At 44.9% G+C, this 19367-nt stretch overlaps 5 protein-coding genes across 7 annotated transcripts; 2 read left to right on the forward strand and 3 right to left on the reverse strand.

Moving 5' to 3' along the window:
• Positions 1–973: 973 nt before the first annotated feature.
• Positions 974–3878, reverse strand: LOC108039384 (ATP-binding cassette sub-family B member 10, mitochondrial). The gene is made up of 6 exons (XM_017116380.2): positions 3369–3878; positions 3102–3308; positions 2683–2885; positions 2293–2574; positions 1488–2231; positions 974–1426 (listed from the first exon to the last, which is right to left on the reverse strand). The coding sequence occupies exons 1-6, from the start codon at positions 3769–3771 to the stop codon at positions 1157–1159; spliced, it is 2109 nt and encodes a 702-aa protein (XP_016971869.1). The 5' UTR covers positions 3772–3878; the 3' UTR covers positions 974–1156.
• A 415-nt stretch (positions 3879–4293) lies between these two features.
• Positions 4294–9021, forward strand: LOC108039383. Its single transcript, XM_017116379.2, has 6 exons — positions 4294–4401; positions 4465–6834; positions 6895–7544; positions 7607–7966; positions 8027–8587; positions 8753–9021. The coding sequence occupies exons 1-6, from the start codon at positions 4386–4388 to the stop codon at positions 8912–8914; spliced, it is 4119 nt and encodes a 1372-aa protein (XP_016971868.1). The 5' UTR covers positions 4294–4385; the 3' UTR covers positions 8915–9021.
• An 83-nt stretch (positions 9022–9104) lies between these two features.
• LOC108039386 (apoptosis regulatory protein Siva-like) lies at positions 9105–11324 on the reverse strand. Of its 2 annotated transcripts, XM_017116382.2 has the most exons (4): positions 11125–11324; positions 10752–11062; positions 9690–10020; positions 9105–9218 (listed from the first exon to the last, which is right to left on the reverse strand). In XM_017116382.2, exons 2-4 carry the CDS (start codon positions 10897–10899, stop codon positions 9155–9157), a joined length of 543 nt encoding a protein of 180 aa, XP_016971871.1. In that variant the 5' UTR covers positions 10900–11062; positions 11125–11324; the 3' UTR covers positions 9105–9154. The 2 variants fall into 2 exon arrangements, with proteins under 2 accessions (XP_016971871.1, XP_016971872.1); XM_017116383.2 differs by lacking the exons at positions 10752–11062; positions 11125–11324 and adding an exon at positions 10185–10269.
• Positions 11288–12476, reverse strand: LOC108039385 (28 kDa heat- and acid-stable phosphoprotein-like). Its single transcript, XM_017116381.2, has 2 exons — positions 12369–12476; positions 11288–12296 (listed from the first exon to the last, which is right to left on the reverse strand). The coding sequence occupies exon 2, from the start codon at positions 12251–12253 to the stop codon at positions 11663–11665; it is 591 nt and encodes a 196-aa protein (XP_016971870.1). The 5' UTR covers positions 12254–12296; positions 12369–12476; the 3' UTR covers positions 11288–11662.
• Positions 12477–12945: 469 nt separating this feature from the next.
• On the forward strand, positions 12946–19227 carry LOC108039397 (exportin-6-A). 2 transcript variants are annotated; one of them, XM_017116404.2, is made up of 11 exons: positions 12946–13136; positions 13234–13757; positions 14648–14803; positions 14881–15275; positions 15539–15735; positions 16094–16530; positions 16602–17151; positions 17324–17493; positions 17563–17772; positions 17901–18336; positions 18403–19227. In XM_017116404.2, the coding sequence occupies exons 1-11, from the start codon at positions 13134–13136 to the stop codon at positions 18478–18480; spliced, it is 3156 nt and encodes a 1051-aa protein (XP_016971893.1). In that variant the 5' UTR covers positions 12946–13133; the 3' UTR covers positions 18481–19227. The 2 variants fall into 2 exon arrangements, with proteins under 2 accessions (XP_016971893.1, XP_016971894.1); XM_017116405.2 differs by having other exon boundaries at positions 14881–15263.
• Positions 19228–19367: the final 140 nt, after the last annotated feature.

The following is a 19367-nucleotide window of genomic DNA, read 5'->3' on the forward strand; positions in this document are numbered from 1 at the left end:
GAAAAGTGACCCAAAACCTTCACTTCTGAGCTCATAACTTTTCTTACATACATCCGATTTTAAAGTGGCATACTTCTAAATGATCGTGGCCTATTTCTCTAAAAATCTGTGTTTTCAGTTTGGTTTGCATTTTTGGGTCGATTTTTCGTCATTTTAATGATGTTACCCCTTTCCATATTTTCGGAGGACTGGCTTTGGGGAAAAGTGACCCAAAACCTTCACTTCTGAGCTCATAACTTTTCTTACATACATCCGATTTCAAAGTGACATACTTTTAAACGATCGTGGTTTAATTCTCTAAAAAACTAAGTTTTCAGTTTAGTTTTTATTTTTGGGTAGATTTTTCGTCATTTTCAAAATTTCCCAAAAATGGCTTTGCAGAAAAGTGCAAAAAACTGAACTTCTAAGCTCATAACTTTTCGTACAGACATCCGATTTCAAAGTGACATACTTCCAAATGATTGTGGTTAAACTCTCTAAAAATCTGTGTTTTCTACTTGGTTTGTATTTTGGGGTCGATTTTTCGTCATTTTAATGACGTCTTTTTTCCAAATATTCGAAAAATTGCTTTGCTGAAAAGTGTCAAAAAACTGCACTTCTAAGCTCATAACATTTCTTACAGACATCATATTTCAAAGTGACATACTTCTATATAATTGTGACAGCATTCTCTAAAAATCTGCCATTTCAAATTGGATTTTATTTTCGGACCGATTTCTTGTAATTTTTTTTCCCAATTTTCGAATATGGCTTCGCAGAAAAATGACCTAAAACCCGCACTTCAAAATGATTGTGGTTGATTCTCTAAAAATCTGTGCTTTCAACTTGATTTTTATTTTTAGACCGATTTTTCGTCATTTTAATGACTGTAAAGAGTTTGCAATTTAAGGCATTATGAAATTCTTACTAATTAGCAGGTTAACATTTTATGTTAACTTTATGTATCCAGAAGAAAAGACATACCAAATTGTTATCTTTAACAATGGTCAATGGTGTATTTTACAAAGAAATAAAATTATTTGATTTATGAACACATAGCCCGGTAACAGTTGCACCAGCGGAGCCACCACCAACCAGCGGTGGGCCCACATCTAATCTAAAGTCGTCTATTCCACCTAATCTAAATTCCCGCACCCACGTCACCGACTTCAGGTCCTTAGTCACGGCCGGCGAAGGCCTGGCTGGCCACCAGTTCCCGAAAGACGCCCTCCTGGATGCCCATCAGATCATTGTAGCTGCCCTGCTCCACAATCTTCCCCTCGCTCAACACTGCAATTTGATCCGCGTTCCGTATTGTACTAAGTCGGTGGGCAATGGTCAGCACGGTGCGTCCCTGGACAAGATTGTCCAAAGCATTCTGCACCAGCTGCTCCGAAACGGCGTCCAGCGCGCTCGTGGCTTCGTCTAGGATCAGGATGGCCGGGTTCTACAAGGGGTGAAAGTGAGTTAAGTAAAAATCTCAGGTTGCAACGTCATATGGACTTCACCTTAATAAGCGCCCTGGCAATGGCCACTCGTTGTTTCTGCCCGCCACTTAACATCATTCCCCGCTGGCCGACGAGTGTGTCCAGGCCATCCGGCAGCTGGTCGGTGAACTGGCTAACATTCGCCTCTTGGATGACCCGCTGCAGTTGCTCCTCGCTTGGCTGTTCGTCGGGACGAGCGCCATACAGGATGTTCTCTCGGATGGAGCAGGAAAAGAGCACCGGCTCCTGACTGACGGCTCCAATATTATTCCTTAGCCACTGGGGATTAACTGTACGCAGATCAATGCCATCCAGCTGGACAGTGCCCCCTTGTGGATCATATAATCGAAGCATAAGCAAAGCTATCGTGGTCTTTCCGGATCCGGAACGACCCACCACCGCTGTGGTTTTTCCCGGCATTAGATTAAGCGAAAAATCGGAAAGAACAGCGGCATCGGGACGAGTGGGAAACGTAAAGTAGACGCTCTGGAAACCCACTTCGCCCACCGTCTTGTTCACCGGTACGATACCCTTGTCAATGGGTATCGTGCACTCCCTGTCCAGGATCTCCCAAATCCGCTCAGAGGCCCCAATGCCCTTGTTAAGCTGGCTATAGAAGTTGGACAGCCCGTTCATCGAGATGGCCACATAGCCGGCGTAAAGCATGAAGGCCGTCAGAGCTCCAATGGTCAGAGAGTCTTGTAAAACCAAGGTGCCGCCGTAATACAGCACTGATATAATAATGAAGTTGCCACAGAAGCCAGTCTGGAAAATGGGTTTACTTTAATTGATAGATTACTGTATAGGAAATGCCATCGCATCTTACCAATCCAAAGAAAATAGCTCTGGCGCGCGTCTCCTTGTAGCCAATCTGCAGAGCTTCATCCAGTTTGCCATTGAAGGCGGCCACTTCCTGCTGTTCCCGACAGAAGGTCTTCACCGTCTTCACATTCCCGAAGCGCTCCTCCGCATACTTCATTATCTCCGCGTACTTGTCCAGTTCCGTTTTGGTAATCCGCCTCACATAGCGTCCGTAGACGATGGCCATGCCCGCCATTGCAGGCACCACCAACGCACTCACGGCCGCCAGTTGTGGGGAGGTGTATATCTGCAAAGGAATAAAGAATAAACAGCTTAATATTAATTGGATATTTGTATGCGTTTGGTCCCAAACACATTTATCGGTATTTTATGTCAATTTGTTGTGTGCACCTACCATCATTCCCGTGCCGACGCCAATCATGGCCAAAGATCGCAGGCCATCGGAGACGTTCTGGCTTAGCGAGATGCCCACCAAGTAGGTGTCGTTGCTCAGTCGGTTGATCAGTTCACCGCTGCCCTTGGTATCGAACCAACCTACCTCCTGCATCAGCATGGAACTATACAGGCGGGATCTTAGATTGCGCACCATGCGAAGAGCTGAAAAAGGAGCCAGATCCATTCAGATAGTTTAAAGACCTAATACTGATGTTTATATAGTATAGATATAAAAACCACCTTACATTTAAAGCATTTATATAATAAATATTAATATTTTTTCATTAAACTTAAAGACCATACATGAGCCAAGTTTTCCCACACAACGACACCTTTGCAAACTCTTGATCGATTTTTACTTCCCTGTTTCCTACTCACCCGCATTGCCGAACAGATGGACACGGGCGAAGTTGGCGAAACCGCCCAACACGAATATCCCGAAGAGCATTAGCGAGTACTCGCTTAGTTTGGCCATGGCAGCGCTATCCATGCCCGATTTATTGAAGACCACATCAATGACCTTGCCGAGGAACAAGGGAACCGACATCGTGATAGCCGAGGAGACCACCAGGCAGCAAATTCCCGCTGGGAATTCAGAAATGAGCTAGGGATTAGGAGAACCACAGAGGAACTAGCAATAATAACCTGTCAGCACCCATTTTTCCGATTTGGTCAGGCTAAGCAGGCGGCCGTACTGGGATCTGCCCATTTTCAGGGGAACGGGCACGATTCCGGCTCCAACTGGAGGTGGGGCACTAGTCTTGGCATTCCTGGCCAACCATTTGCTGCTCTGGGACAAACCACGTCGCATGCACCACCACGGCATGCGTAGAGTTTGGAGCAGGTGGTTCTGTTGTTTTATAGGTGGGTGGGTAGCTGGCGAGCGTGGGAGTGTCCTTGCGCGTCGGTGAAGGCACCTGCCCAGGTGGTGGTTATATGATGATGATGATGCCTGGTGCAGCGACGTTGCTGGCGTCCTGATTCGGCTGATTTGCGTGACCCGGAGAGTCGTGCAGCCGTGTGTCAGCCTCGTGCAGTTTAACAACATTGTGATTCCTGTCTCATTCAGCAAAACGGATACAAAATACCAGGAGAGATTTTGAAATGAGTTCGAAATGGTCAAAGAACAACAAAACGAATCAAATGGTGGGGACGATCAGCTGGTCAGCTGATCCGGCAGTGTTGGTGAACGGCTTTTGTAAATATAGCTTGAAAACGGCTGAAGTTCGAGCTGATTAAAAAAAGCCACCTTTTTTGGTCTTACCAGCTAGTTTTGATGAAATATTAAATTGATTGTAAGCTTTATTCAAACATTTCTTTGTCAATAAAATTAAAAAGTATTACAAACTATAACGTTTATTTAGTGAAGCAGCTTGCGACTTAGTTATTTATACATGTGTGGCTCTTGTATTATCAAATCGACAGTTGCAAAAACCTTTAAAAAAGAGGGTTGGTTGTAAACTATATAAATACTTGTCGTAACTATGATTCATATTAATGAAAATCGAATTTAATATATATATTTTCTCTTCACTATCAAAAAAGTCAGATTTGGTTGGGAAACAGCAGACACGTACTCATCACTAATGCCAAGCTGATCGGTACACGTGCGGCATTCGAACTTGGTGTTTTGCATTTAAAAATCACCTGGACGAGGCGAACATGGACACAGGCGAAGGTAAGTGAGAGGCAGAGCCCCAGAAGTGTCCAGTACAGTAAAACCCCGTGTGTTCACCTGCAGAGCTGAGGTCCTGGCTGGAGGAGAAGAGCAAACCGTACCCGGCACGTGTTGAATTCGCCCTGAAAGTCTGGCAATCCGTGGAGTTCCCCTATCCCAACAAGTACGAGATCATCACCCAATGGCTTAATGAATCCTTGGGCAGCTGCGAGACTCTCCCCACGCAGCAGCTTAGGGATTTCCTAAAGTTAAGGGCACAACCTGGATGGGTCACTCAGAAGATTAAATTCCAGCTCATCCAAACTCTGGTGAAGATTGTCTCCAAGGTTGAGAATGCGAATGAATCGGCATTGGAACTCCTGCCCATGGTGCTCAACTTTGAGCTGCTCCAGGATGCCCTGCGTTCAAAAAACGAGTTTTTAACCGAGTGCTATGGCAGCCTGTTCAAGTGCCACCAAACATGCGTGGAGCTCCGCAAGGAGAACACGAATCAGGATCAGGAGCACTGGGATGTGGAGTTCGTGGTGCCGGTGATCAAGCAGCTAGCCGAGATTGCCCGTCGCTCTCAAAAGCCAGAATTGATGCTTGAGTTTTACGATTTGAATACTGTGTGGCCTTTGGTTGAGCTCCTACTCAGCCTGAAATCCCCGTGCTTGGAGGAATTCGCCGAACTGGAAAAACAACTTAAGGCAGAGTTCACCCCCGAACGTATTGCTAAACAGCCGCTTCATGTAAAACTGTTGCTTTTGGAGGCTGCTATCCTTAACAATCGGTACCAAACGGAAAACCTAAAGATAATCGTGAATGCGGTCTTTAAAATAAGCCAGGAGTCGGAGTTATCGCTTCCCTTGGCTTCCTATTTGTTAATGTCACTGCGCAAGTACGATATATCCCTGCAGTTTGAAATGGACCAACCATCTAGCACCGGATTTGCCTTCGTTTCTGAGCAGCTGCCCCTTTTGGTGCGCCAGTACAAAAAGACTCATCTGAAAGAAGTTTTGATACTACTCTGCTCGGCGTTGCGTTTGAATCCTCTGCTGCTTGAACAGAGTGTCTACCAGATCACCGTTTGGCTGTTGACGGCACCCAAAGAGAATCCCGAAGAGGAGCAGTTGTACTCGGAGTATCTGATCCTTCTGCTGGACATGTTCCGTCGCTTGAATCGAGCGGAACGGTTCATCATGAATCTGCTAAAGGCCCTTAAAGAGTGGCTGGGAAAGTTTGCGCTAGATGTCCCTCATAAAGATGCCAAGAAGCGGCGTCTCCAAGATAATGAAACTGTAGACAATGAGGAGCAGCAAACTGAGAAGCGCTTTTTAAGTTTAATCTTCAAGGGCACCTCTTCAACTACAGTTCCGTCGGCCAATGATGCTTTTAAGCAGCTTACCCAAACCTGGCCAAGTCATTCCGCCGGTGTGGCCTTCACTCGCTTGGTCAGCAACCTGATGACCAAGCCCTCGCTGGTGATTTGGAAGACCTTGTTGTTTTCCTTCGTGGAACTTCTGGAAAAGGATCAGCCTCAGGGAGTGTTGGCCGAGAATCTGGACTTTGCTCGTGAACTGCATGCTGCGCTGCTGTGTCAGTATTTAAATGGCACTCGGCTAGCGGAGCAAGTGCATCTCCAGCAGGTGGAAGTGGAGCAGCAACTGCAGCACACTTCTCAGGTGCTGGAGATGTTTGGACGACGTTTGCTAAATCAAGAGCACAATCGCCGTCTGATGAACGCCTTCCTGGAGTGCACGGAACGTGCCAGTGGCTTTGAGCTACTCCTAACTCACTATTGGCCAGATGGTTTCCCCGCCAGCCAAAGGCCCCTGCAGCTGAGGGGTTTTCTGCCCACCGCCGAGTGGACACTGATCCAACAAAGGGTGCACAACTTTGGGAAAAGCTCCTGCCGCCAGCGGTTGCAGCGTTTGGAACTGCAGTTGGCAGAGAGTGGTTGGCTGCTGCAGGATAAAAGAGGAGCCAACTGCTCCGATGCCTTGGCAGAGTTGGTGGCACCCCAACAACTCTTCCGCCTATCCAGACCACAAAAACAGCTTCGTTTGCATCAAAGGAGGCAGGACCAGGACTTGGACTCCCACCTGGAGGATTCGGAGTGCGTCGAACTGCTTGCTCTGCAGCTGTTAAGGGAATATGCAGCCACAGCCAAGGAAGCCAAGGCCAAGGGCTCGCTGTTGGTCAAACTGAAGCTGGAGGAGCAAGTAGAGGAGGCCGCCCTGGTAAGTTTCCTAAGAGAGAAGGCCTCTACTGACAAGGAGCTTCAGCTGCCTTCGGCCCAGGAGCTAGTGCAGTCACTGCTGCGCTTGCCACTGACTCAGTTGGCAAGTTCTATTCGCTCTCGCCTCTGGTTGGTGATCTTTGTCTTCTACAGGGATCTCAGTCAGAGCCAGCTGGTGGATGAGGCTAACCAAGTACTGGAACTATTGATAGGTAAGTTCCTGGTAATAAATCATATTTCATTCACTTTCAGTAATATTTTTCCCTATACAGATCTTATGCACTTCGGTCATCCGCTTCCCATCTGCAGTTACTTTCCGCAGCTTAGCGAACTGCTTAACCTTATTCCCACAAGCACCACGGCGGGTTGGAGCTTCTACGAATCACTTTTTGCCCGCTGCATTCGTCGCCAGAGTGCCGGCAGTGAGGCATTTCTTGCCAGCTGCACGGAGTACCTTAAGGACCAACTGGCGGCCACCAACAAGCTGCAAACGGAGCAGTGTCGTCTCTTGCTGCTGGCCATCGAAACGTTGTCCAGTGTGACTGGTGCCCAGGGCAGGCGGCTGCAACGCCAACTGCAGCCACTTCTCGAGATCTATGGCGAGATGGTGGCCTACAAGTTTCGGTCCAAGAAGAAGGAGGCTTCCTTGTACAAGGAGTTCGTGGATAACACTCTGGCGGGATATGCAACCTATGTGAGCAGCTGCATCAATCGGGTGGCCAGGCAGGAACGAGAAAGTGAGCAGCAGAACAAGAAGAAGGAGCAGGAGAAGCAGGAGGAATCGGAGGAGCAGCAGGAACAAGATAAAAAGAAGAAGAAGAAGAAGGATAAAAAGAAGGAGGAGGATAAGGAAGAGGTGAAGGAGCAGCAGGCCATTGATGATAACTTCAGACGCATCTGTAAGATCTACATTGGTCACTCGGTGGGTTTATTTTTATGATAAAATATAAATGAAATGAAATCTAATCGGTCAATCTTTACCAGCTAAACTATCGCAATGCCCATGCCATCCGCCTGCTGAATGTTGCCCTCACCCATCGCCAGCGTTTGCATTTGGATCCCGATGAGATCGAGTTCGTGTTGAGCAGCTATTGGCGGCAATTGAATACGGATATTGAGAAGGGGGACATCTCAGGCTCGGCGTTGGATTGTTTGGAACCCGCCATCAAGCTAATCATTGGCTACAAGACCAACGAGGATTTCCTGCTGCTCCTGCGTCGTCTTTCCTCCCAAGTGGAGGAGATGCCACGTCCTGAGTCGCCTGCCCAGCACACTGCGCTCCAGAATGTGCTCACCCTGCTCGCCCTCTTTTCCAAATGCTCACTTAGCAGCGTCAAGGGAGCGGTTAGTGTTTTTTGTTCACTTATTATCCTCTTTTCTAGTTAATAATACCCTCCTCCTTAGATGCTCAACGAGCATTTCGAGCTGATCAGCGTGGGTGTGGCACTGCGTCTGCCGGAACGCAAGGACTCGGCATATCGTGGTCATGCGCTCCGCCTGCTGGAGGCTCAGCGCAATCTGGCCGGAAATCGCACGGTTCCTCTCACAGGAGAGACCCTGGATTGCCTGCTCGGCAGCATGTTGGATGTGGACATCAAGCACTTGATTAGCCACGGCGGTAGTTGGCAGGACTTTGTGGATCTTTACGGAGCACTTACAGATAATCTGGTGGTGCTGTTAAAGCAGCACAGCAACTTGATGTCCGATCGTGCTGCCCAGCTAAGTGCTTTGTGCCAGGATCTTGTCCAGGCCATCGTTGGCTTTCGAGCGGAGCGAAAGCAGACAACGGACATTACCGAAACGGAGTTGGATGGACTTGCGGATTTGGGTCTGAAGTTGGCCACTGTGATGGCCACAGTGGCCACCACTCAGGCGCTGGCCGTGAAGCGAGTGGCGCCCTTCCTGCTCATCTTCACCATCCGTCAGATGGTGTCCACGGAAAGGCCCACCACGCTGTTTGAAAAGGTGCGTCATATAATTTTAATTGTTTTGCCTATAATCACAAGAAAAGCATAGAAAATATCTTTTGTAGAAATACATTTGACATGTTTTTATTCACTTTACACATCCATTTAGTACAATTATCAAGGGCTTTTGCTTATTTAAACTAATCCTGCGTTTTTTCTCCAGGTCAAGGTCCACATAGTGCGCGTGTGCCACGAGCTGATCGGAATTTGCGATCACCGCGCCGGACATTTTATCCTGCGCTCCAGCAGCGAAGCGGGCGCCAGGATGTACGAGGGATTGGTAAAGGAGCACGAGAAGTACCACAAGTTCAGGGGCAAGGTGTAGCCAAAGAAACACCAAGCCACCAACAGTTCTCTTTTCTCTTTTATCTATCTTTGTGCTAATTCTCCTGTCCTCAAAATATATATATATATATAAAAAAGGTGCCTCTATATACTCTTCGGAGTCGTGCCTAATTTGTACTGATTCAGAACTTAAAATTTAACGAACACTATGATTCCCTCTGTGTTTGACTGCATGTGAAAATGGCTGGAGTTAACTTGGTGGCCCGATCTTTGAAAAGCCCTAGGCGAAAAACATCTGGCAGCGATCGCACAGCGGATCGTCGGCTTCATCGGGACGATTGCCACTGGAAATGAAATAAGATTGGGCAGGGGTTTACTTAAATGATCAGAAATATACACGTTCTATACTTTGATGCAATAAATAGATTATTTTTATGCATAATTGTTTACCAAAATGTATTAATATTAAAATACATTTTGCGATTCTACTGAAAACAATTTGGGCAGCTTCAAGAAATGAAAAGGTGCAATTATTTTATTAAACAATCCAGGAAATAAAAATAAACTACCTTAGAAGCGGTATTTTATATGTATTTCTGGATTATGAAACAATAGTTTTTTTTTTTTACTGTGGCTATTGTATTATTAATGCCAGAGAAAAGGAATTATTTACATATAAGCTAACTTAACTGAACACTAATTAAAATCTGTTCAATTCTTGAGGTTTTCAAAAGATAACTTAATTATAATGTTAGAGTGAAAGGAAATTCGTTAGTTCAGGAAATGATTGGCTTAAAATCTAGTTGGAAACTTACAACAAGGTAACGCAACTGCGGCATATAAATTGCGAGCACTCGCCGCAGGAATAACCACACTCCTCGCACAGATCCATGCTGCAGTTGACACAAATGTCGTGGATGAGGGTTTGGCGCTGGCAGCAGCGGGACTTCTGGCGCTCCAGGCGCGGATTGGCCATGTCGGCTCGAAGGTTTCGCAGCAGAATGGTTCCATCGCCCAGCAGCTGGTACTGCTCAGAGAGGGCGGGCTGCTGCTGACCTTGACCCAGTCCGTTCGAGGTGGTCTGACCCTGGCCCTGTCCTTGTCCACTGGTGGCTGCCCCGTCGAAAAGCATCTTTGTTGTTTTCTCTGCGGAATTAAGTATAAATCCTTACTAATTAAGGTTCTAAAGATAAATGCAAGTTATTATATGAAAAAATATAATTACTCCAAGGTAAAAAGCTTTACTAAGGTTCTTAAGCTTTAGATTCTATAAAATGTAAAAAAAAAATTAAGAAAAATGTTATGCTTACTTTTTTTGTCGAGCTCAAAATATTTAGTCGTTTAATATCTAACAATTTTGAGAGTACTGAATGTGATCGACTATTGCCTTCAATTCCTACCTACTTCAAATTTAACAAATTTTACTTGGCCTTCTAGGTGAATTTTTATTTACTAAACTATCTAGGCATTTTGAACTGTTTAACGGTTAAACACTTCCAATTGCATATTAGTGTTGGGAAAGGTAACGGTAAACGTTTATGCTAAACTAAGTACCAAGGTAAGGTAAAAAATCGAATATGTTTTGTATTAAAATATATTGAAATTAGCTAATAGAATTTAAAATTGGTTATCGTGGCTTTATTTTGGTCAAATGGGGGATACAAAATTGGTAGTTCTATGTAAATGATGTATATTAAATCGGGATTTGACTTTTCTATTTACAGTTCATCAAGAGATATTAACACCCCCATAAACCTCATTACCTATACCCATGGGCGCTACAAACCGAAGCTTTAAACTGGGAAAAATTAGGGGTTGTTCCAAGATATTGTGGCACATATGTATATTGAAATCTGGAGATCGCTATATGTACATACCGTGAACCTGCTTCATTTTCTGAGGATCGCGAGCATCGCTCATTCTTTGGTTTACCCAGATCTTCCTCTGTGTCAGATTATTGTTGGTGTCGTCGTCGTCTGCCGATCGCGATCGTTTCAATGCTTTTGTTTGGACCATGTTTTCCATATTTCGGGACTCGGATAATCGGATAATAACGACTGCCTTTCCCGATTTCCTCGATGCTATCCTGAATTATAACTAATATGTTTTTTATTCCGTTTTTGCTTAACTTGTTGCCGGTAGAAGTGTTGGAAAGTACGTGTAAGAAGTGCTGCAAGTGGTCACAGGCCTATGTGTTGGTCAACGTGATTCAAATTGGAAAATAAATTCCAATTGCTGATTCGAACTTACCGGCTAATTGCGACTTTTTGTATTGATTGCTTAACTTTGTTTTTTACTATGAGGGTGCAAATGTATTTCAAAGATATTTTAATGTAGATAAGTGGCTTAGCTCTATGTTCATGTGGGAAACAGAAATTTGTTATACAAAAAAATTTAGGAATAAGTCAGTAGCTAAGCTTTTTACTTTTTGTTTTTTTTATTAGAAAATATCGAGAGAACCAACATGTATATGAAATCGAAATAAAATGACTTCCAAAACCATTGGTTACTGCTCGACTGTGACTTGATGCTAAGTATTTTTCAATGCCAGCTTGATTAGGATTTTGAGTTTTGATTTAATTTGGGGTTTTAGTCTGGGTGTTTTCAATTTTAAGGGTTCGTCTTCCGAATTTTGTTAGATTGTGAACCCAGTTTCTAAATGGGTTTTTAGTAAAAGCGTTTTGACAAGTTATTTCTGGTCTCATTGTGGCTGGGGTGTTTTTCTAGAAAATTCTAGTGTGTTCTTAAGGTAAAATTTTTGGGTTGAATGCTTGTACTTTTGTTTTGTTTACTTTTTGCGGCCAGAGCGGGCCTTGCCTTGATAACCCGTGGGGCCGATGAATTCCAGGACCTCCAGTGGCGAGTCGCCATCCAGGACTGGTGGTTTCGGGCTGATCTTCTTGAGGGAAGTTTCCGAACCGGAGGCGGCAGCTTCGGCGGCTGCTTTCTTGGCGGCCAATCGACGCTCGGCGGCCGCTTCCCGTTCCTGGCGCACCAATGCCAATCTGGCCAGGTCCGCCTTTGCCTCCTTGCTCCTCTGGATGTTCTCGCTTTGAATCCGCTCCCGTTTCCTTTCAAGGCGCCGCCTTTGGGTGGCATCATCCACCTGCAAAAGTTGTTCCTGAGCGGACATGGTTATGAAGAGACTCAAAGGCTTCTCCCGCGGCAAGCGATTCGGATTGGAGATCTCAATCAGGCTGTGGACACCGTGGCCACGATCGAAGTCGTTCTTCCTACCCAGTTTCCAGTCCTCCTTCACCTGACCATTGGGAGGAGCCTGCCCGTCCTTGTCCTGGCGGATCCTTTCCCGCTGCAGTTCATCCGCTGGCGTGAACTGGCGACTGCGACCCTTGTGATTTACGTACTTGCCACGTGGCATGATCCTGGTAATACTGAGATTCTTCGGCAGTGACTGCAACAATCTGCAATGTTAATTGGCAAAAATGGCACTTAGTAATGGGCAAGTTATTATAGCCCAAAAAGAGTTGTCTTACCCTTTATAGAAAGTGCAGGGAAAAAGGCAACCTCCAATATAAAAATCGTTAAAAAAATATGTGGAAAAATAGAAAATAATTTCGGTGTTATTTGGTGTGTGCCTTGCAAAGTTCAATTTAGGTTTGACAACTGATGAAGCTACTTTGCCTTGACGTTTTTTAAGCGATTACTGAGACAAGATGAATTCCTTACATCGGGATAAAATGGCATATGTAGACCACAGAGAAATTATTAAAACCCAAAAAATTGCACATAATACAAACCTGAAGTGTACTCAGAAAATAAAAATAACATTGTAAAGGCTTTTCAACGGAAAAGTTGCAAAAAAAAAAGTCTTATTTTACAATCTTACCGTACATTTAATAAAGTATGTATAAGGTATATAACTTAGTTTATGGATTGTCCACACAAATTACCTAACATTATTAGGTCGCTTTTTATAACTTTCATGAATAAAAACACGCAAATTCAAAGAAACCAAAAACCGATGACTTTGACGATGAATATCGGTAGGTAGCCAACCAGTGCTGGCTAATGGCGTTCCTGGCCAGGGTTGCCATGCCATGTCATCTTGTATCAGAGTTTTGCAGTGTACGATTTTTTTGGCCACCTTTCGTGTAGACACAACACAAAGAACAGAACCATGAAATTAATGCTGGACGCCAAGTGCTGATGCGAGTGAAACCAGAACCGCGGGCAAGCGGAGCACACAGTGACCCCCACATCCAGATCACAGGAACACAGGATCGCACAGGACAGGGAAGATGGTGTGTGGTGTGGTGCGGTGCGGTGCTCCTGGCCAAACCCACTTTTCTTTGAGTGATTCACTTAACTGGGGATGGTATTCACCCTCTTTCCATATAGCATGCCGCATCCATGACGACGGTAGAAGGTCTGCTGCAGGAGTTCTATCAACCCAGTACCTCCAATGCCCGGAAGCGAGAGATTGAGACGAATCTGCTGGCCTTCAAATCGCAACCGGAGGCGTGGCAACTTTGCCTCCGTGTGGCCACCGCATCCGATATCAACGAGAATCAGTTCCTCTGGTTCTTTAGCACCTCCACTTTAGAGCACACAATCACACGGAGATGGACGCAGTTGACGTCCACGGACAAGACTTTACTGCGGGAAGCCCTATGGAACTCGTATGCCCAACTGGGGAGCACGCCCAATGCAGCCAAACGACACAGGGATACGCTGGCCCAGTTGATAGCTCTTCTTGGGAAGAGGGAGTTCCCCGAACAGGACCCCAACTACATGCAACACTGCATGGAGCTAACGAAAACCCGCTTCCAGCTGGGCATCAACCTGCTGAGGATTACCTCCGAGGAGGTGGTGAGCAACAGGGGCGATCTGACCACCGAATGGAAGCAGTACTTCTACTCCTGGTGCGTAGAATGCCAGGGACTAACCAATCTCATGACCTTTTGATGTTTTACACTTTCATCTTTGTTCTTTTGGTTCTATTGTTATCTTTCTGAAAGAGTTGTGCTTGGTTTTCCTTATCAGAAATTTTAATTTTGGTTAGTTTTTGGTGCAGTAGTTCTTATCAGTGGTTAACACATGTCTTAACACTCCAAATTATGTATTTTTATTCTTTCTTTTATTTCCAATTACCCGTGCTTGAGTCTATTTTATGTAAATGTAACCGTTTTTCTAGACTTAGCTCTTAACTTTCATATGAATTTGTTTTAAATTGTTGGTTTTTTATTTTTACTCTTTATTTATATTTTCTTCTATATAAATTGTCGATTCCTTATCGGTTACGTTAGTTAGGTATTTAATTAAAGAATTAATATAATTATTATTTGTAGTGTTTAGTTAAAGGCAGATTATCTCCTTAATGTTAATTGATAAATTGCACAACTAAAATACTTACCAAAAAGTCTGCCAAACAACTGCAAAAATTCTTTTAAAATCACTTTTATTAGAATGGTGATGCAGATTTTTGCTTTGCCGGTAGGAACTTTTTGAATTGAGATATGGCTTAACAATTAAAGGCTGCTAAGTTTTTAATTTTGGTTTAATTACAGAGGTTTAACTAACAGGCCTCTTTCTTTGTTTAATTTAATAGGATGCGTTTAAGGATGACTTGGCTAAATAGAATTCCTTTTATTTTTGTATTACTACTAATTGATTTACACTTGCACATACTTACATTAAGATTTACTGACCTCTATCGGATACTGCAAATCGAACTAAACAGTGAAGTCCTTGTCACAGCACTGGTCCTAATCCTTTCCCGCTTTGTGTTCCCATGTGACGTGTGTTTCTGTAGCATCTCCATGTGTATACCCGATGTCCTGGACCTGGTGACCAAGTATCTACTAATCGCTGTGTGCCACATCAATGGCAAAGACATCCAAACGACCATACCAAACACCCTCATGGACTTTAGTCTAACCTCAGCGCTGCCAAATGACAATCAATTAAGGTGGGTCATCATCAATTATACGAAAGCATGTCCATTACGAATTCCATCTGAAACTCAATGTGTTTTTGTCCCCACAGTTCCTCTATTTTGGAGCTGCTCGGCTGTGTGCAGCACTTGGTCTCCTGGATACGCACTGAACTGATCTCGGAGTACTTCCTCATGAGCATACTCGACCTATCCCAGTGGCGACCCGCTCACGAACCCATTTCCCTGGCGGCTCTCTCTGTGCTGAATGAGCTCCTCTACCTGCAGAAGCCTTTGCCCTTTGCGGGCACTTTGATGGGTGGCGTTAGCAGCCTCCTGGAACAGCATAATAGCAATCGGCGGCAGAGCGAGATGTACAGCGATAAGTTTCGGGAACTGCTGCGCCTCTATACCACCAAGTATGCCGGAAAGCTGATGCAGGAGCCGGAGCTGCTGGAGACCTTCCTGAATCTGCTATATGGCTGCACCACTGAATGTGAGTCGCATGGTACAAGTATTGTCCTTTTGTAGTGACTCGTCACAGAAATCCTTTGGGAAACTTTTGTAGTATCCTGGCAACTTACTTTTTTAAACCTGTTAAATTGATTTTTCCCATTATGCATTTAAAGGATTTTCAAGTTTTACAGTAATCAATTGTACAACTGCCAATACTGTAATTTTAAATATTGGTTTAAAGAGTTTTCTGTGTCAGAAAGATACGAAAGAACCACATATAACAACCCATTATTAATGTTACTATTTTCTAAATAGTGCACGGCGCTTTGGACTTTACCGAAAAGTTGGAGATCTGGACGCCAATAATCAAAGGCATCGCCCAACAGCCCGCCAAAATCACGCGCTTCAACAATGTGCTCACCCAGCTGGTGGATGAGATCATGCGGCGCACTCAATTCGAGGCCAACCGACCCGAACTGGAGGTGCTGGACAACGAGCTTATGGAGGACGATGTAAGTGGCTCTGAGTTTTGCGGCCTTGTTTGGAGCGATCGGAGGTCTTTGTGTGTGTGGAAATAGAGAAAGTTGTACGCCCAAGATGGTTAGCGTTCAGTGTTAATTTTTTATTTCTGTACATTTTTAGCTTGGATTGACTCACAGTTTTCGGTGGCATATGCAAAAAGAATTTTAATGAATTGGCTTCGAATATTTTCAATATATAGATATATTCCTCTTAACCGATCGATTTTCTAGTAATTGGTAATCATATAATATCATCTCTTACTTTTCTAGTTAGGGATAGGCAAAATAAGAGAAAAGCACACAAATCTTCCAGAAAATTGACCAGCTTTAAATATTTAATTAATTTTAGGCCTCCGCCACCGAGTGGCAGCAGTTCCTGGACCAATGCTTCGAGTCCCTCGCCCTTCTGGCAAACACCCGAGGTGCCCACATCGTCTTCGCACAAGTCTATAACCACTGGTCAAGACCGCAGATGTATCTGCTGTCGCTGGAGCACGCTTTGGATCACGGAAGTGCGCGCAGCTATGAAGCGGCACGAAAACTGAAGGGCGCCAATGTGGGCGAGATTCTGCGTGACTTTGCCACCGTCTGCCAGGCGGTGGTGCGACTGGCCCCGCTGATGGACACCTCGTCAGCTGCGCCCGGGGTGGCTGATGAGATGGAGTGCCAACTGCAGATGCTGTCCGACAGCCTGCTGCAGACGCTGCAGCTCCTCGCAAGCAATCGTTTGGGTAGCGGCGGCAGCGAAATGGATAAGGCCACGTTCCAGACTGATTTGGATAACCTGTGAGTGGAGGATAAACCTCTTTTGTTTGACTGATTACTTATATTTTTTTTTCCTATTTTTGATCCTGCAGATACGCTCAAGTTCTACTGGCCATCCGCAGCATCTTTCCGCTAACGAAGGCCATGAGCGGCGAGGAGCTGCTGCACCGACTGTTTGCCATCCTGGGCAGTATTTTTGCCTGCAACGGATCCCTCTCGGCCGCCTCGCCCATTGTGCAGCAGGCGGCCAGCGAGCTGCTGCTCTTCATCTCGACTGTGATACGGCCCAAGTGCCTGCTGGATATACCACAAATTCAAAGCCTACTGCAGGCGGGCTCCCGTTTGGGTGCTCAACTGCCACGCCAGGTGTGCATCAATGTGCACATCAGTCTTGTCAGCTACATGGTGCTGCCGTGGAAAGGTGTTCCGGAGCAGCAGCAGGACTATCCGCGACGCCTCTGGATGCTGCGCGAATATGTCCAGGGGCTGGCGCAGAACTTCCTGGATCTGGATTTGGGCCAGGTCAACGAAAGCAAAGTGGCTGCCACCACACTCAGTCTGCTAGGCACTTTTACGGCTCTCATCGAGTACTTTAAGGCCACTGGAGGCAATGCCAAGGATATGCTTGCGAGCACTTTCAAGGTGCCTTATTTTATTTTGATAACGTAACCTTAGTTTCTAAGCACGTTGGTGTAAATGTGTTCTTTCAATGCCTTTCCTAGAGTTTTGTTAGTTTTTGGATACATTCATAAATTGTTTATATATACAGGTATTCCATTTTAAGTAATACTATTAAATATGCTCTGTTTTCCAGCCCATTTTGACCAAGGCTCTGATGATCTTCAACAGTTTTGGCCTAAGCAGCATTGCCATGGCCATCACAGTGGCCGAGTTTAGTCTGAGTATGCTTCGCACATTGCCCACACATTTGGGAGCCCAGTTCATCAAAGAAATGATCACTTTGTTCATCAATGTCAGCAGCAGGTGGTTCTTGCCTCTCTTTCTTTATTGTGTGATCTCCAACTAATGCGTGTGTTTCTTTCATCTTTCCAGGGAGCAATTGACTCTGAGCCGACTGGCCGTGATGGAAAAGATTCTGCAGATGTTCAAGCTGATTGTGGAGCAGCCCGGGAGCGCTTCCTTGGGCTTGCTGCCCTCCATTCTGGACTTTAGCACCCAGCAGATTTTGCCTCTGTTGCAGCAGCAAAATGCAGCCACCGATAACAGCGAGATCACCAGTCTGCTGTACGCTTTGTTTGATAGGTGAGAGGATGTATTTAATCATATATATTTATTGGATGACATAAATTTTAATGAGCCCCTGGGGCCTGCATTCAAATTGATTTAAGGGAATACTCTCTAAAGAACTACTACGATTTATCCCATTTCAGTGTGCTCACCTGCAAGTGGCAGTTCTTCTACAAAAATCAGCTGTCCAATGGCCACAGTGGCGGTGGCTCCGGCAACTTCAACTGCAGCGACAACCTGCATCCGGCCCACTTTATGGCCATCCTAAATGCCTACGGTCAGATGCTGGTCAGCGGCACCGACCCCAGCAATGTGCGCAGCGTCCTCTTCTCGATGCAGAATGTCAATGAAAGGAGTCGGCTATATCAGCGCGCCTTGTTTAAGGAGCAGCTGCTGGCCTCCTTTCAGCGGGCTTTGCTCAACTTGCTGTTGAGTGGAGAGGGTTCCCTGCACTTCGACATGATTGCCCAGGCGTTATATGCGATGGGCCAGGTGGACCGACGCCAGTTGCTCGAGAGCTTCGCTCATGCCTCGCTGCCGGTGGCGCAGACGGCGCTGGAGGAGATCTGCCAGACAAGTGTGAGTTTGAAGCCAAAGAATAATTACTAAACATGACATTAACTGATATTATATCTCTCTGGTTAGGACATTCCAACGTTTACGCAGAAACTCACGCAGCTCATGCAGGACGCCCACTGTGTGCATCTCAATGAGACGGCGTAGGCCTTTCCTGAAACCCGGGACTTCCACTGCCCCCCATCCTCGCCCCATACGCCACGCCCACATTTTTTTTAATCCGCATCCTGAAGAGTACTTACATGTAAATACTTTATTGTTTTATGCTTTGTAACTTTTATTTTGTACTTTGCTGTCGCTTCATGTATGCCATATTTTCCGTGACTGTTGTGTCATCTTGCTCAGATCCTGCGACCCGTATCCCAATGTCCCCCTGCTTGTGACGCGATCCCTGCCAGATTGCGTTTCGTTCTTTCTTTTGTGCGAGGTTGTGTTTCTGATTAGATCTAACAGCATTCATCCCGATTGATAAAAGACATTAATTGTTAATTGAAAACAAAAAATCTTAAGTTTAAATGCATTCTTATCTTTAATTTTATGTTTACCACATATGAAACAAAAATACTATTACTCTGCTTTCTGTGCTGTCACCGCAAATCGATAAAAGTCATACCTATATATCTTAGTAGCATATATACATACATACATATAATTAATTAGCATATATCAATATGTAAATCAAATACGTCATAAGCAAGTGAAAAGTATCAAGTAAAAAAACAAAAACGGGAAGGAGTCGAAAACCTAGCCACACATTCATGTAATTTATTCTGCGAAAACAAAACAACACCACACACAGATACAAGTCGTTTTAACTTTGTTGTAATGATTTGAATTCAATTTGCTTAAGTCCCTTCAATCAAAAATTCAATAAAACTATTTTTACCATTTTAATTGGCAGTTGCTTTAGTTTTTTGGGGGATAAACTTTCGTAACTCTGCTCGTCTTCAAATTTTCTGTATATTTGTATATGCTTTGAAGGTCTGATTATAAAATAATGGGTCGAAAAAGGTTACTAACCTTGCGCCTGAAAA

Source organism: Drosophila rhopaloa, unplaced genomic scaffold (assembly GCF_018152115.1).
Source record: "Drosophila rhopaloa isolate 14029-0021.01 unplaced genomic scaffold, ASM1815211v1 contig_3, whole genome shotgun sequence".
In the NCBI taxonomy this organism is placed as follows: domain Eukaryota; kingdom Metazoa; phylum Arthropoda; class Insecta; order Diptera; family Drosophilidae; genus Drosophila; species Drosophila rhopaloa.